The 17,719-nt window shown below is 40.8% G+C and overlaps 1 protein-coding gene across 5 annotated transcripts in view; it reads left to right on the forward strand.

Moving 5' to 3' along the window:
• FYCO1 (FYVE and coiled-coil domain autophagy adaptor 1) overlaps positions 1-16,202 on the forward strand; it is a 45,397-nt gene extending 29,195 nt beyond the window's left edge. For 2 of the 5 annotated variants that reach the window (XM_064704805.1, XM_064704806.1), the window contains exons 15-19: positions 6,269-6,352; positions 9,224-9,313; positions 10,355-10,565; positions 11,854-11,963; positions 12,388-16,202. In XM_064704805.1, the coding sequence (XP_064560875.1) occupies positions 6,269-6,352; positions 9,224-9,313; positions 10,355-10,565; positions 11,854-11,963; positions 12,388-12,463 (571 nt within the window). In that variant the 3' untranslated portion in view covers positions 12,464-16,202. The remainder of the gene's footprint in view (positions 1-6,268; positions 6,353-9,223; positions 9,314-10,354; positions 10,566-11,853; positions 11,964-12,387) is intronic. The other 3 variants (XM_064704807.1, XM_064704809.1, XM_064704808.1) reach the window with 2 other exon arrangements.
• Positions 16,203-17,719: the final 1,517 nt, after the last annotated feature.

Consider the following 17,719-nt stretch of genomic DNA (forward strand, 5'->3'; position numbering starts at 1 on the left):
ATACTAGGTGTGAGTCCTTGCTGGACTGAAAATGCAAGCTGGTCCGCAAAGCAGTGACTTATCTTAAAGGACATTCCTGTTCCTGTTTGTCTCCCTTTTGGTGCCTACTGTACATTTACTCTATTTTTCACTTGGTGTCTTAGCCCTGCCACTGTTGTTCTTTCCTTGAAGTGACATGACACAATTACAACAAAATTATTTCATAACAGCAAATCTTGACAGTGTGCCTTTATTGGTATAGGTCAGTTGAGAATCAATTAAAACTCACCTTAGTCATCAGCTGCAGAGGTGTGTGGCAGAATAAGAGAGATGACTGTACCAACATAACTCTGACTGACCTTGAAGTAGCTATTTCCTAAAGGTTAGGATTAAGCAGCAGTTACTTCAGCCTTTCAGGTTTGTTATTTGTGTTTGGACCAACCTGATCAAAATCTTGAATGTGAGGAGCTGAGATTAATTGTGCAATTGTGATACATCTTGCTACTTCAAGGCTCATGGGTTTTCTTTTGAAGTGTTGTATTTTTGAACTCTTATTTCTAAAGCATTCACATATGCAAATTGTGTTCTAAAACAAAGGGCCCCAGGATAAACCAGTGCACTGTGTTTCCATTTTTATGTTTTGTAGGCATAACATGCATGTAGTAAATGTTGCAGCAGCAAAATCAAGATCACAGACAGCAGAAGACTGAAAAAAACCCCAAAGTTGCCACTAGCCTGGTACAGGAACAAAGAGTTTATTCACACCTTGGTAGTGGTAGAAAGAACATATCAGCCTGTGTGCACAGTGGTTGCTTTGGTTTGGATTGTTTTTTTCTTGATGACTCATAACACTCTTGGCTGGCCTAATTTCAGCTCACGTGGCCGGGCAGGGTGCGGTGTGGCCGAAAGGGGGAAGTGAATGTGCTCTGAAGAGTGCCCTGCCCCACGCAGAACCAGCCAGGAGGGAGAGGGGACAGCAGCACCTCTTGCCACCCTATGCTGGCAAAGCCTGCATTGCAGCTGTGTGCTGAGATGGCACCTTTACACATGCAGTCACACCACATTGCTTCATAGCTTTGTTTTTAAGGATATTTCACTTGGGAGAAACAAGAGATTGTGTAGTAAGGAAAGGATTGCCTAAGGAGCTGTTTCCTAAAGGGAAAAGGGGTGAGATGGGCACATTGCTGCCAAAAAGGGTCAGGTACCTCTGAGCTACAGTGCTCTGATAGGAAGGCCTAGGTATTAATGGGGAGTAAAGGAACATCCAGGCAGTGTGGTTTTTGCAAGAATGGTTTGAAGCAGTTAAAATTGGTATTTCAAAGGAGGACTTTGACCCTTTGGGCCAGACCCAACCCTGCCTTAATTGCAAGCAGCCCACAGCTGTATAAAGTCCTCCCTTTGCTCCTCTGCAACATCCCTTCTTTCTTTTCCCTGTTCCAGTCTCCACACCTACTCTACTACTTTGTGCAAGAGCTTTTGCACACTTTTCTTCCCCCTGCACATCTTTTTCCCTCCAACTTGGAAGTGAAAATATCAGAGGTGGAAAGGGAGAACTGGTGGAACAAGGTTGGAAAACAACCAAGAAATCTGCAGGTTCATGACAAGGGAACTAAGGTGCCAGGAAAAACAGACTGGAAAGATGTCATGATGCAAAGAATGTGTGGGGAATCAGAGTGTGAGAGTTTGCATCTACAGAAACACTGCTCAGTGTTGGAGCCCATGTGTGTGTGATGATATTCCTGCTGTTTACAAAGGCCCTGGTAATCTGGCAACATGAGCTCTGTTATCAGATTAAGATACAAAGATGTGTATGGGACATTCAGACTGTGAACCTGATAGCAGGTGAAAGGCAGATGAAAATGTTGCTTTGTTACAGAAATTTTAGATGAATGTTAAAGGATTTTGTGTACAGACCTTGTCCTAGATGGAAAAAAAAACCCAAAACATCCAAAAAAACCCAACCACACATGAAACCCAGCATGAAGATTGAAACATATATTTTTAAAATTCAGGAATTCTCATTAAATGAATGGGCTGAAGATATTACATAAAATATGTAATATATTTGAAACAACTCATAAAAGCTTTCAATAAAATAAACACCATTCATAGAAAACCAGCAGGCCAGAGGTTTGGGAGTCAGGAAATTTAAATTACCTTTATGAAAAGTGGAATTTTATCTCATTGGTTTTTATACTTTTTGAAGATCTTCTGCACTGTTAACTCAGTTACCAGCTTGGACTAAAAAAGCAGGAAGCAATGAAGTATCATGATGAAAATAGGTTGGTTCTAAGCTGATCACAGTGTTTTTACTAATGGTATTTCCTCTTTCACTCAGACTCCCTACATCAGTATTTGCAAACAAAGCAAACAGAATAAAAGAAGCTGAAAAAGAGTTGCCAGATTTTCTAGGCAGTTTTATAGTGGGTACATGTTTGTGGCATCTGCACTAAATGAAGCAGTAAAAGATTTAGAATCTTCCTCTTCGGTGGTTTGCCACTGTTGAGCTGTAACTTTCCATTTGGCACATCTTGATTTTTTAATAACTTTGTGTTAGTACTTCCTGATTTTCATTCCCTTGAAGAAATAGAGGGTTAAGACAGGCATAAAAATAAGCAAGAGCTTTTGTTATGGTAATTGCATATTCAAAGCTGCTGTTCAATTTAAAGCTGCGGTCTGTGATTTTTATCAATCTGAAAAAAGTATAGGGTATCTGGGTAAAAATAAAGAGGACAAGTACAAAAAATATTTTTTTTACATTTGTTCTTTTGAAGACTTCTAGCACACAGTAAGGTTTTAATAATTAGTGAGTAGCAGATGATCATGGCTAGCATGGGAATAAAACAAGCAAGAGTCACTTGGATCACTTCAAGAACCAGTTCTGTGTGATAGTTTGGGTATTCTTCCTGACATATTGCCTTATCAAAATTAACACTTCCCAAAAAACAAAGTGTGGTGCAGCAAATGCTTGTGAGATCAAGACAGAGATTAATTTGCCCCATATCATTTGTTTGGTTTGATACATGTGCTTTGGTGGCAAAAGTAACAGCAATAAGCTGGTCAAAGGTGATAGACATTAGAGTTAACATTGAAGTGTATACAAGCCCCATGGCATGCCACAGTGCCTGAAATTCACTCTTGAGCAGCAGAGTATGCCCAGAGTGGCTGCATCCAAAGCAAAATGCGGTCAGCTATAGCCAGGTTCAGCAAAAGTACTGTCAGTTTCTGTCAGTGTCTTCAGTTTCATGTAGAAACTTAGTATGACAAAGACCGGTGCATTTCCTGGTAGGCCAAGGATGAAAACAACAAAATACATATTTGGCAGGAAGACTCTTACTAATATGAAAATTCTTATTTCTGTTTTTATAGGGGTCAGTGATGGAGAAGTTATAATAAAAGTTAGCAGTATCTGTAGTTACCATGTTGCCTTCTTTTTGAAGGCAGCCTGGAAGGAGATATATTGGGATTTTTTACTCAGCAAATAATTAAATCCTAATGCATCCAGGAGACAGACAAAATCCTAAGTGCTAACAGATAAGAGTTGTAGTAAAGCATCCATGACAGACAAAAGCAAATCTATTTATTTGCTGAAGAGGATTGTCTTGACAGTCAAGACCCAAGCACAACAGCTGGTGGATTTGAACATATCATCTGTTACCAGATTTATACTGATGGGAATTCAAAAGCATACTCAAAGGACAATTACAAAGAGGCTTCTGAAAACAGTACAAGGATTAAGCTTTCTAATACATCCATGATTTAGTGCTTGGATTGAGGTTTCTGGGGAAACCCATGAGAGAAATAAAATTTGTTTTGCTAAATTTACCATTTAGGCTCAGGTTGCAGACTCTGAGCATCAGAGTTGTTTGACTTGGGTTGGACCTCTCCCAAAAGGCAGGGTTTGAGTCTCAACGAGTACTTCAGAACCTGTGTTTCAGTTAAGCCTCATCTTGTTCTTCACACATCAGTCACATCACATGGCAGCATTTCTTCCTTTCCCCATTTCAAGTGACTTACTGAAACATGGAGGATTTTTGTTAATGCACTACATTTGTATTACTCTCAGAGGAAGGGGTGACCAATCCTCTGTCAGCCCCTTCCATCACACTCCCTCTCAAGGGTTGATGGGGTTTTGCACTGTCAGCTCTCCAGGGAGAGGCTTAACCCCTTAAGCCTCTCCTTAACTCAATTTAACTGCAGTCAGGGCTGTTGCCAGCACACAAAAGTAACAGCCCTAAGACTACTGATCTTTGCAAGCTGTTTACCTGGTAAATTAAGTGTTTTGTAAGATAGGTTTATTGGCTTTTTAAAGATTTAGCCCAAAAGCTAAATGCCCTCTCTTTTGAGCTACAAAAACCATGTTTCTGTGAGATTAATCCTACTACAAGATATTACTCAGCATAAGATTAGCAGAACTCACTTCTGATTCAAGATTGCCTGAAAGGTCTCACCCAGTGAGTTCTAAAGTACAGCAGTTTGAGTGTCCCTTGGTTCTGCAAGAGAGGGAAGCTCTATTAAGAGAAACAAGCCCATGCAGGCAGATCTTTGCAGCAGCCTGTGCTACCATAGCTGGAGTGCTTCTGGGACTCTGATTTGTAGAGCAGTGAGCTTGTATCTCTGGCTACTTAAGTTTGGTACCTGCAAATGCATTTAAAGAAAAACAGTACCAAATTTGTCTTACTTCTGCAGCATCATTTATTGAAAGAACACTACTGACACAAGAAATGTAAGGCTGTGTAATGCTTTTTAAAAACTGAGTTCTCCCTTGTGCTTCATTGCATCTGATAGAAATTTCTCTGCCTCTAAGAAACAAACTGGGAGCAAGGTGCTAAATATTCACAAGCTGTTCCTGTCAAACAGGGGAGCAATATGTTGTGATAACCACCTGTTTTATCAGTCATTTTGAGATGCAGAATAAGGTATGAGGATGACACAGCAGTGGCTAAACTGTGTAATAACATCTGGGTTGTATGAATTTATCCCCTATAGGGAGTGGGCTGAGAGAGTAGCTGTTACTCCTGGATGGGTCAGTCTGAAGAACATTTGATTGTAGAGCTGTGAAGGACCTTGGGTGCAGAAACCACCCTGGCTGCAGGGAACCTGCAGGCTCTGGGCTGGAGCAGCCTCTGTGGAGCTACAGGCTGGACAGGGAGGGTTGGGCAGGAGCTCTGCTGAAAGGACATGGGGCTCCTGGTGGATACTGGTGTAAACTCCGGCCAGAAACTGCTTTTGCTATATCTCTCTTATAATTCTGCCTCAGTTTCCCTTAACAGCCTCTAAAGAACTGTGTGAAAAGAAACTTCAAAGATATCTTAACTAGTGTTACCCACAGAGGTAGCTGTAGCCTTGGTGATCTACAGGCTGCAGGATTTGTGCTATACCGGCAGCAGCTTGTCAGTATTTTTAGTGTTGATTTCCAGTCGTCTGTTTGCTGCCTCCTGCTGGGAAGGGGACTTGAAAGCACCCTGGTAATCCCTAATTGCTTGTTCTGAACATTTTGCAAATGCAGTGTTTGAAAGCTATCTTCATCTCATGGCCTTTGCCAAACATCTTTCCTATCACAATAAAAAGCAAAACAAAACAAAACCAAACCAATTAAGAAATAAAAAATATTTTGTGTGTTGTCACTCAGAGCACAGAAAGATTCCTTTGTCATGATTGTTTTCCTAGCTTGCTTTCTCTGTATAGTTTCTTGTCTTGAAGATAGAGTGTGTCCAGTTTTAAGGCTGGGGAGTCCTTTTGTATTGTTTGTTGGTTGTTTTTCTTTGTTTCATACAGAATGTGGCATAGCTAAGTCATAGATACTTTTTCGAGAAATAGCTGGGATTTCATTTATAGCAGTAAGCATCTCACCCATTGCAGACAGTGATGGATCTTCATGTCCATCCATCTTTTTCTGTGTAGTTTTACAATTGTCTGTGTGATGCTTTCCCATCTCAACATGTGCCAGGGTTTGCCCTTAACACTTCCATCCCTTTCCCACCCATACACCTTCATGAAAGACACTGTCTTGCACCCTGTTAAAAACTCAGTGAGCTCTGCATCCCCCTTGCTCCATCCCAAATCATTCCTCTTTTCTTGCCCATGTCAAGGGCTCTCTGTGGTATCCTTTCTTCTGATCCCTTGCTGTCGTCTTTCTATTTTTACTGCTCTCTGTTGGGTTGGAGAGGAAGGCTAATAACTAAGTTAGAGTGCCTGGGGTGGGTTTGACCTGCTAGATAACAGCAGGCCCAGGGAATCATTGGTGCACTTCAGCATAATGCCTTTGATTGTTTCTTTGCATTTTCAGATGTGTTTGCTGGGCTAAGCAGCTGTTAGGGGCTCTGTACAGCCTCCAGTCTCCGTTTCAGGTTTCTGCCTTTCACACAATTCGGTAAGACTCTCCCCTGGATGACAGAAGTTCTCTCCAGAAATCACTGCACTGCTGACAGGCAGATGGCTTCTGGGATTTCACTGCTCAGCCACATGAAGCCAACACCTCTGACATGTAGCTACTGCTGTCAGAGCTCAGGTGTTTGTGAAAACAGAAAATTGCTGAGTCTAGATTTGAACCATCTTTTTTCAAGTTTTAATTCTAAAAGTGGCTTCTAACTTTTAACTCCCCAAGCCATTTATGATGTTGGCCACAGTATTTTTAGTATAATTTGTAAGAAATGTTATCCATGTATAAGAACAGGCACAGTGGACAAGGCTTAGGGACAGTGACCAAGAGCAGGTGCCTGAGGAATTGCATAAGAACAAGACCAGCATGAAGCAATAATTCTTCAAAATGCTCTACCAGCTTCCAACAATCTGTGTCTAGAGGCTTTGCTGAATCAGAGCTGTTCTCTTCTTGCTGTAGTGTCTTCTCCATGTTTCACTTCTTTCTGCTTTTAGTCCCACTTCATTTTACTTTTAAAAAGAAGAAGTGAAAGAATACAGACTGTTTAAATAGATACACCAGAGGCTGCATATTCATAATCTGGGGACCTGGCAAACTGTAGGAACATCCTTAGTGCTAACACAAAAGATGAATGGGTCATGCAACAATAAATTCTCTTGTCAGGGGAAAAATGCTCCAGTTGAATCATGATACTGTTTTTATATTATAGCCTACCAGACCTTAGTTTAGACTGTTAGACTCAGTGAGATGTCATAAAAAGAAGGAGGATTTTCTTTGTGATTATAGCACTTTGGTTTAATACACAAATCAGGAGACTTAGCACCCCCTTAGCCTTAGATGTGTGGTGAATGTATTGGGTTGGTAGAGCCAAGTGGCAAGGTGGCCATGTAACCACCTGACCATGTACTGGTTTGCAGCAGGAATAAGGAAAATCATGTATTAGAGAAGAACATGAACATATATTGGTCCTGTGATTTAATTTACATTTTAGGTTTCCAAATAAAAGATGAAATTAATGGACTAAATCAAGAGCTCTAATGGCATTGTGTTGTAAATCATAGAGTTTGACACTTCTGAATTGTGTAGTTGACTGTATTTGTGTAGTTCTCTCCCTCTGCATGAATTCAAGGCTGTGAAATAAAAGCTGTGTAGCTAACTGGTGGGATGGGAGACTTACATGGATCACAGCATGAAGCTGGTTGCTCTTCCCACTGTGCAAGCAAAATGTATGTGTCGGTTTACAAGCTATAGTTCAGTTTTCTAGTTTGTTGGTTTGAGGGTTTTTTCAGAATCAGTTTTCTTGTCTGGTTGTATAAAGATAGTTAACAAGAAGTTATTTGTATCAGTAAGTATTTGCATAGATTTTGTACTAGCCTTTATGGTCCAACACCTAGTAAGTACTTCACGCCTACATTCCTTGTGTCTGGGTACAGCTCAGGTTTTGGCACTTAATTACAGCTTTGAGTCTCCCATGCACATCCCAGCTGTCACTTAAGGGTATTAACAGTAGTGGTGTGACTGAAGAAGTCAAGAGTTATTCAAGAGACTGCAAAAATAAAAGAACAGGAATATCAAGATAACGGTTCAGGAAATGTGTAGACAGTGGGTGCAGTTTAATTTGCAGTCATAACAGTGAATTTGTCCTGATTCCAAACCATAATGTCACTGCACTAAAATGGTATGTGATTGCATGTTGTTGACACAGTATATTCAGATGATGCTCATGACCACCTGAAGGAGATATTTTCTCAGGCTCTTCTCAGCAATGCTGCTTGTAGAGCAATATCCCACTGTATTTAAAAGAAAATGCTAAACTGTGCATTAGTTTTGAGAATTGGTCAACAGCAAGTACGGCAGTTACGCTCTCTAGGGGCGTTACTGCACTTGATGGTTCAGAAGCACATATGGTATTAACATTTTATTAGATTCCCCTGGATTTGGAAGGAACCAACCATCTGGTTCCCTATAAATAAGAATCCTTGGAATTTTTTCTGGGAACAAGAGTTTAATTTTCTCAAACTGCTGGAATGCAGAGAAACAAAACAAGAATGAGTCAGAGAAGCTCTGACTTACTTGGAAACTGTCAGTGTTTGTTTCCTGACTCTCAGACTCATCCTTCTCTCTGTGTCCAGCCCTGTAATTCATACCTGGGGCTAGTCCAGTGCTAGTCCCGAGCATACACCTTTTTTGAGGTAAGGAGTGGATAGAAGGTTCTCCCCTCTGCTTCACTGCTCACTGGGACACATCATGGTGTGGAGGAAACATCCTGCTTTGTTATCTTGTAAAGTATCTTTGGTGTATTTGTGTTTGAATCATGCAGTATGTTTTGTAGGAAAAGAAGACACATGGTAGCAATTCTACAGCAATAGAATATGTTTTGTGTACATTGTCAGAATAAGGAAGTGGATAATATGTCTGTAAAACACCTCCCAGATTAAATCCAGGGAGACTTACTCTTTTGCAAGCTTTGTTTGAGGGACAAGTGCAGACTGTTTTGCTTGTGTCTGCCCCTCAACCTGCCAGAGAATCTTCAAAACCTGTCATCATCTCAATAAGAAATTTATGTTATGATTGCAGAAAAGATTTTCTGGATATATATATATATATATATATATATATATATATATATTCCTCTTAGCTCATGAAACAATGATGAAAAGAGTTTTATGTTTGTGCAGTGATGAGCAGAAGGGGGCTGCGGTTTTGCCCAGTTTTGTTACTGGAATGGGCCAACTAAGAATCCTAGAATTTGGTATCAGGACTATCAAAACCTTTCTATTTTGGGAAGGCATCAGCATGCAGATTGTATTTGATTACATACTACTCAGAGAATCATGGTTTCCCTTCTTTTCCTTGTTCTAGAAACAGCACTTCTTCAACTTTCGATGAATCTGAAGACTGGCAAGTTGCTCAAGATGCTGAGATATGCTTGTTGAAGTCAGGAGAAATTATGTAAGCAGAACAATTTCAGTGCTCTAGGTGAAAGCCTAAAGGCTGAGCTCAGATACCAGCTATGTGAGCACAAGCTTTGCAGGCTGCTGGAAGATCTGCTCACTTGTGTTCCATGGTAGAGTTTGGTCTGAGGAGGATGAGAGGGTGTAACTCAACCACACAGAGCAGCATCAATGAGCCAGGTCCTCTCTCTTCAGTCCCCATGCAACAGTCCCAGTGAAATAAGAAGGAAAGTTGTAGGTCCACATCACATGAGAAAACATTTCCTATTTTTATTACAGGAATTGCTGTCGACATGAAGGGAGTTTAGAGAAAGGGCTGTGCAGTTCTAACAGTCTCTGAAAGAAGATGCAAGGGCAAATGAGAGAATGCAGCTCTAGTTGGACCTTTGCCAAAGGGAGGGAGTTCATGGCCTTTTGGAGCATGTATCTGTTATTTATTGGTGGCTTTCCAGAATCTGTTTTGCCCGCTCTGGTTGATACATGCCATTGCATAAAATGTTAATCTAAGCCTCAACTCAAGCTCTGTGTTTGCACAATTCTCTGCAGGTGTCCTGCTCTGAAAAAAACAGACCCAAAATGTGTTAAGTGTTTCAGAACGGAGCTGTCACATTTCATCCACCTGTCCCCTCTGTAATACTGATCCCTCCTGTTTCCTGTGCAAATTTTTATATTCAACTAGGAAGGTGAATAAACCAGGTCACTTACTTTTTTGTTTAAAAAGAACAGTAGAGGGCAGCACTTCTTTTTTATCTGTAGTAACTCTAAAAAGCTTTATTCCAGCACTGATTTTCTTCAGTTGAAACGAGATAAATAAGTGAAAAAAATCCACTTGTGCCAGAGCAGTGAAGGTTCTTAATATCAATCAGCTTTTTTGTAGTTTTTACCTTCATCTGAGGCTGAATGTTCATGCATTTTCTGGATGTGTCCCAAATACACTGTGGAATCTACCTGAAATAGAAAATAAAAATCAATGATTAGTGGTTTTGTCTGAGTAAGTGGATTGAATCTCTTCAAGTAATCATATGTTTCTCCCTCACAGGATGAAATTACCCCTTACAGTAGAAGAGATCATGAATTTTGGAGAAAGCAACAGAGAACTGTTCATCAAATCCAGCACCTACAGCATAATTCCCATCACTGTTACAGAGATGGGACTAACAATCAGCTGGATCTTCTCATCAGACCCCAAAAGCATATCCTTCAGTGTTGTCTACCAAGAGGCCGACGACACGCCGCTGGATCAGTGCAAAGTAAGGCCTTTGTCTCCTTACTGCCTCAGAGGTTGTACTGCTCCACACTCATCCAGCCTACAGGAATTGACAAGTATTGCTAGGAGATCTTCACCAGAATGCCACTTGCTAATGCATTAAGGATTTGTTTCTCCAGTTAAGCTGCAGTTCTGCTAGAGGCCAAGATACATCTTTAATGTTGCCTGCAAAAGTTGAGTTGAAAAGCCCTGTAGCTTCTGTTGGTTGCATCTGAAATTCACTCAATATTATTAAGCAAAATAAAACATCCAAATCTGCAAGATCCTTTTTTTTTTTTCTTAATTTCACTTAGTTTGTAAACTCTTTAAGGCTGGTTTTGCCAGACACTTGAGAAAAAGCCACAGGGAAACAGTTTCATTTCTTGGTTTACCTGCATTTCTTACAATGAAGCATATACTTAAGTGCCTGGATGGTGTGCAAAATCTCTTTGCCAGTGCCCAAGGTACCCAGTTTTATATGTGCTGTCCATATTTCATGAGGATTACAGATTAAGTGAATCTATTTTACTCAACTATTTGCAAGTTTTGCTGAAGACAAGGCAGCTGTTTAATTCACCATGGTAGGGTAAACTCTATGGCTGTGATTTACTGGGGGAATAAGACCTTTATATATCTTGTGTTAATTCACTGCACAGCTATTAACTCCATGTAAAATATCTCTTTTTTTTTTTAATCTGAAAGCTGAATGAAGTGTGAATGCTGCTTTTGTCTTGATATATTTCTTTGGTAAAACTTTGTGTTGTACAGGGTCATCCTTGATCTATGTCAGCTGCTCTTCTTGACAGCTGTGCTAGGGTTTTACAGCCAGACTCACATAGAACCACAGATGCAAATATTTTTTGCTGTAAGCTTATATAAAAAATTAAGATTTGCTGAGAAAGCTTATTTTATAACACAGGGAGTATAAAAACATATATTAAAATATATATTTAGGTAAATCTTGCTCTTGGATATATGGATTTACTATACCACTTGATTAAGTTATTAAAGATTCTTAGATTAACATTTAAAAGTTCAGGAATTTGTTCTATCTGTAAAGCAGAGATTAGTAGCCATAGGTTAGTGCTGTAAAGATATAATCCAAGGAAAACAGATGTCTCACTGTGAGATTTTAGTTTGGGGGAGTACTTAATGCTAATCAGAGTAATTAGTTTTACAGGCATAGATGCACTTTGGGAGTTTCAAGGTGGCTGCAATCAAGGCTTTATGAAATAAAATGCCAATTTACAGGGCAAAGAGCAAACTTCATTTTGATTTGTATTGAATTCCAGGTTCTTATCCCTATGACTCGCTGCAACTCTCATAAGGAAACTATCAGAGGACAGGTGAAAGTCAGAAACGCTGGAATCTACACCCTGATATTTGACAACACATTCTCTAGGTAGGTCCTAGAAAGGCATAAAAGGTGAAATAAGCTTGGTTTTACAGTCTGTGGAACTGATCAGATGTACCATTATTCTGCCATCCAGAAGTAAGTATAAGAAAATTTTCCTCGCTTGCCAAGAGGTCTTCAAGACTGAGTTTTGGTTCTTGCTCTTGTTTGGGTTTTTTTCCTACCCCCACAGCAGAATTCCGCTCTTCTTTCTGAACCTCTGGGAGGGTTAACAGAAGTAAGCAGGTCATTGGTGACTCATTCCAAGACAGTTCAGTCAGGATTGTCATCTTTTTAACAACAAGCCTGATGGCCCTTGCACAGGCATATTTTTGACAGCAGTGAATTAAAAGACTGAATACACTTTTAAGGCTTCCCCTCTTTGTTGGCTTCAGCTAATGGGATATTTTTGCTCTGTTTCTTTTCTTAACAGGTTTATCTCAAAAAGGGTGTTTTATCACTTGGCTGTTGAGCGACCTGTCATCTATGATGGAAGTGATTTTCCATAGCCTTTACTATACTGTGTATTTTTAATGAAATTTTTAAGATATGCTATTATTTATGTACATGTGTAAGCATTCTGATTACCACTGTGTTTGAAGACTTTGAAACTATGCAATAGTTCTAATGCACTTAAGAGAAGATGTGTACACTAAAAACAGAAGCCTTTTCAGGAACACTAATGGTTCTGTACTGTGTACAGATTGCTGAAAAGCCATGTTGTTTGGTTTAACAGGTCAATAATAACCAATTTTTTTCAGTGGGGAGAAAAATAAGTGTGGGGGTATCCAAATGCAAACTGAAATCCTCTGCTGAAAATTGAGCTATTTGTCTTCCAAAAATATCCTTCAAAAGGAAATGTAAAGAAAAATGCCTATTTTTTGACTTCTTCACTGAGATGTAAACATAACCATCTCTGTTCTGCTGTACTGCTCTTACAGTCAGAGCAGCAATTATGCAATACTTCAGTCTTCACAATTATTGTAATCCATCTAGAATTTTTATCTTTTCCAAGTTTTATAAGCAGCAAACCATAGGAGTTTTATATATTTTGGGCTAAGATTTGGTAAGTCTTAACTGGCTCTTTCCAGTGCTTTGGCACTGAACACCAGTTACACAGGAATAAGCACGAAGCAGCAACTCCTTTCACTTTGGCTCACCGTGCTCAGTACATTGACCCACCAGTTCCTATGGTGAGCACCAGTGGCAGAACACAGAACATCCCCTGTGGAATAAAGTTCTGCTCACTGGGTGATACTGGGAAGAGGAGCATTCCTTTTTCCTGCCTTAGCACCTTAGTCATCAGCATTCACAGGAAAGCACAGTTTCTGAGGAGATCAGCAACGTCTCTGTCTCTAGACCACATGGAAGGCAGCAATAATGTTTGAACAGGCCTCAGAACATCCATCCAAAATGGACTGCATATCCAGGCCTGGTGAGCTCTCCACCCAGTGGTGTTAGTGCATTCTATCCCTTTCCTAAGCCTTGCAATTGCCCTAACCAACTGCTAGCTTTCCATCTCAGATTTGTGGGCTGTTAACACTGCCTTTTAAGGGAAGACTGGGTTCTCACTTATACAAAATTTGTATGCAAACCATCTGCTTTTCATATAGAATTTCAGCTTTTTGTCAAAATACCCAAAAGTGGATTTTTCTGTAAAAAAACCCTGTCTTCCAATAGAATGGCAAAACATTTGGCAGGAGAAAGAAGAAAAGCTCTTTCTCCCAACCAGCCCTCCTCATAATTAAAGTGTGTCTGATTTCTCATATTACTGTTCTCCCAAGAAACCTCAGACCTGAAAGGTTTTAGTGCAGCAGTTGGTAGAAGACCAGCAAAACCTGTGAGGAGCCCTATAGAGACTTGATGCCAGCTATAGCTGACATACAGGGGTTCTGGTGGGAGACAGGAAATAAAGCATGAAGGGGAAGAAGAAAAAATGGCAAACATAAACTGCAGCAAATGGTTTGGGGAGAGGAAAGGGGCATACTTGTAAAAGCAAGGAGAGGGAATTGGAGGGAGGAGCTCAGGTAGGGAAGGTGGTCAGGAGAGGCCAGCTGGTGTTTATGCATTGCTGGTCCAATCCAATACCCATAAGGGATCTCCCACCCAAAAGGACTGGTTGTTTAAAAGGTGGAGATCACCAACCAAGTGTTGGACATTTACACAGGAGCAGCTGAGGCAGAGGGAAATTTCTGATCATAGAAAAGAAAATAATTGCAGTTAAAGCTAAAGGTTGCTCATCATTTATTCCAGTTGTTAACAATCTATAATACAGTGATCCTGAAAAAGATTGTGAAAGAATGACTACTTTTCATGGAGCACCTGGGATTAAGGTCTCTGGCTTATCAATAGCATTCCCTTGCCTTCAGCTGCCTTTTTCCCCATGGTGGTGGTGTGCTCCCAACCCTCTGCCAGGCAGAGTGGTCAGTGGAAGGTGCAAGCCCCTGAAGGCTGCAGTGTGGTTAAGCCCTGACCTGGTTGTGTGCATGAAAATGACATGGACAAGAGGCTGACGTGGGTAATAAACAGCAATAAATGGCGTGGATCAGTTCACGAATTACAGGTTATGTCAATCTTGAAGCTATGTTTATATTTAATTAGGCGAGAAGAGATTATTTATTGCTTAAAAATTGAGTACTGTGTACCATATGCTATGCAATTTCACTGAGCTGTTGCTGAAGTCTGCTGCAGTTTTCTTTTAAGCTTTTAGGTGTGGTTTTTAAAAACATTTTGCTGTTGTTTACTTAGAATACTAATTTTACTTAGAATCCCTAATACCAGGGATATCTTTCTAACATGCCAAATGTAAGGTAAAGGGACACTGTCAAGTATCAGCCAAAATATGACATCTCTGTTAAAAAGTATTTGAAGTCTCTCTACTAAAAATAATTTGACAGCCTTGCCTCTTGATTTCTCTCCACATCCAGTTCCTGACATTTTTTTATCCTGTGGCAAATATTTTTAACCCTCTGTTCATGTAGCTCTCAAAAAAATTGTCTCCATGTAGTAAGCCAGATGTTTTTCTGGAGGTCTCTTATGTAGACAGTCCTGAGACTGGCTGAAGCCTGGGTTTGGGAGAAGGGGAGTAAATCCACTGCATTGTTCTCATTTAGCATTTGAGTCTTTGTGGTCCCTTTTCTTCAGGTTTTCCTGCCCTTTGAGAGTAATTTTATGGCTGTTTTTTTTCTCTCTCTGAAAGAGGACTAAGAGTGGCAGTCAGAACCTGTAGTTTAAGGATGAAAAGAAAATGTTTGCTTCTGACCAAAGACAGTACCTAAGCAGAAAAAGTTTCAAATGATGAAATATCAGGCTGGTAAGATGCAAGTGGACAGGAGTGCAGCTGTACAAAGAAGCTTCCCAGGAGCAGTAATCCATGATTACTGTTGGAAGAGGCTGTGCAGAGACAGTAATGAACCTGACATTAGTAGAGACCTTTTGTTTAAATGTCCCAGACATTTCATTTCTGGAATCATGGAAACCCAGTAAAGGACTTTGCACAAGGGCAGGCTTGTGCAAGAGATTATTTCATTCAGGCACCTCATTCTTCCATTCATAAAATTCTTGTTCATGTGAGCTAAGCCAGCAATGCTGGAAAATTATTTATTTATAGGTGCTCAGGTGATTTGTTGAATTGGGCTTTTTATTATCTGCAGGAATGCAATAAAGAGAAAAATATTTTTAATTGATCATGAAATGAATTGAAGGAGATGTCACATTCATTGGACAATGAGATTATACATTGTGGTTAGCATAAGTAATTAGATGTTTTTCTGGGTGCTGGAAAGGGTAAGGAGATATGAAGGGTAAGATTTTTTATTACAAAGACATTTATGCACAGGAAAGAATGCAGTTTCTTCAAGAAAATGACAGTGTTCCTTTACTCAACATTACTCAATGTTTCTTTGTGAAAAATGAAAGAGGTATTGCACAAGAGTGTACCACATTAAAAAAATAGCAAAGCTACAAAAGCCTGACTTCTTTCCTAAAACTGAAATTGCACTATAGATTTAATTATACTCAATCACTGAGGTTGTAACTTGTTCAGAAGCATCTTTTGGCCTTAACTGCCAAAGAATTGCAAGCCCTGTTCACATCAAACTTCCTGCTCCAGATATGGGAAAAATCATGTATACCAGTGTCTGTACAGTTACAGAAATGTTAATGGTTGTGTTGGAATGTTTTTCTTGATGCTTTTTTTTCCTTTTTTAACCTCAGGAATTTAAGAATAAAATTCTTTATCATTGCGAATGTTTGTCCCTTTTTTGGCTTGTAGAGATAGCATTGTGTGGAAGATAAATCTGATAATTATATAATCTTCTTGGGGGTTTTATGAAATTTATGTTGTTCCATCCCCTCACTTCAAAGCTACAATTAGCAATAGAAGGTTCAGAGCATCTCCAGAGGCATCTGGAGACCTGGCTCCACGTTCAGAAGCTTCCCTCTAGGAGAGGCTCCAGCAAAGCCTAATCTGGAGTATGAGTGAGTTTTACATATAGCCAGTGTAAGTGACCATACCTTGCTGTACCTCAGCTCTGCAGGGAATTGCTGCAGCCGTTGGAAGTCTTTATCTCCAGTAATTCATTTTTATCCATCCTGGGTAATATCCCCTCCCTTGGTGCTAAGGGAAAGGCTCTCCCAACCCTGCTTCTGCCTTATATTTCTCAGTCTGTGCCCCAAGAACAGACCTTGGCACACACAGGATAACATTTTTCTGGGGGGACAATGTGAAGCTGCTGCAAGGCTGTCATTAGTCCTTGAAGTGTCACAGGGATGCTTTTAAGTCCAAATATAGTAATAATGCCTGTACTTTCACACCCTTCCGTCATTTCCCTGCTCTCTGGAAGAGGTGCTTCCATAAAGATGTCTCTGTTTTGGGTAGAGCAGGCACCAGGTAGGCAGGTTTGCCTGCAGAGAGTGGAAGTTTCCCATGGCTCTCCCACCCCCTGTACCACAAGCAGGCTGGTGCTGTGCTGCGTGACTGCCTGCACCACGGTGACAGGGACGAGCCCAGCTGCCTCTTTGAGGAACAGCAACAGCATAGGAAACTACAGCCCAAAACTGGGAACATCCAGGAAAAACTGGCTTCAAAGAGAAGGGAGGGGACCCAAGCTATGAAGATCTCAGGCCTCTCCCAGGACTTCAAGCAACTGCTGGGTGCCCATCCTGCTAGAGCTGTACGTAAAACATGAGCAGAGTCCCCTGGGACTGCTCATAGAGCAAGGGAGAAGATAATACCCTTTGCTTGTGAGGAAACCTCCCATCCTGGAAGACAGCATCAGGTGAAGGTTGGGGACACACTAGCCAGACACAAGGGGGATTGTGGTGGGATAAATCCAAGTAAAATATCAGGACAGAGGGACAGAGGAGCCCAAGAAGGGTTTGACTACAAGGAGCTGTGCTGCTGGCAGATGGAGGCCGCCAGCAGATGCAAGAGGGAGTAATGGCAGAAAACACCTCCATGACTGAGTCCCTGCTGTGTGCTGACCAACAAGAAGGGTTGCTGATGAGGCTGCAGCCAGAGGGGTGCAGGGAGGCAGCTTCTCCCCAAGTTTGTGTGGTGAGAGCAGCTTGGGGAGCCACCAGCAGCTGCTGGACTGCAGGCAGCCTTGGTGGAACCAACCCCAGGAGGGAAAACCACCTCCAGGGAGGTTGATCACCAACTTCCCCTGGCACAGTGATGGGAGCAGCCTGACTCAGAGCAGGATGTGCATGACCCAGGGACAACCCTGTCACCCCAAACTGCTGCAAATTGCTGTTTCACCACC

Source organism: Zonotrichia leucophrys, chromosome 2 (genome assembly GCF_028769735.1).
Source record: "Zonotrichia leucophrys gambelii isolate GWCS_2022_RI chromosome 2, RI_Zleu_2.0, whole genome shotgun sequence".
Classification (NCBI taxonomy): Eukaryota; Metazoa; Chordata; class Aves; order Passeriformes; family Passerellidae; genus Zonotrichia; species Zonotrichia leucophrys.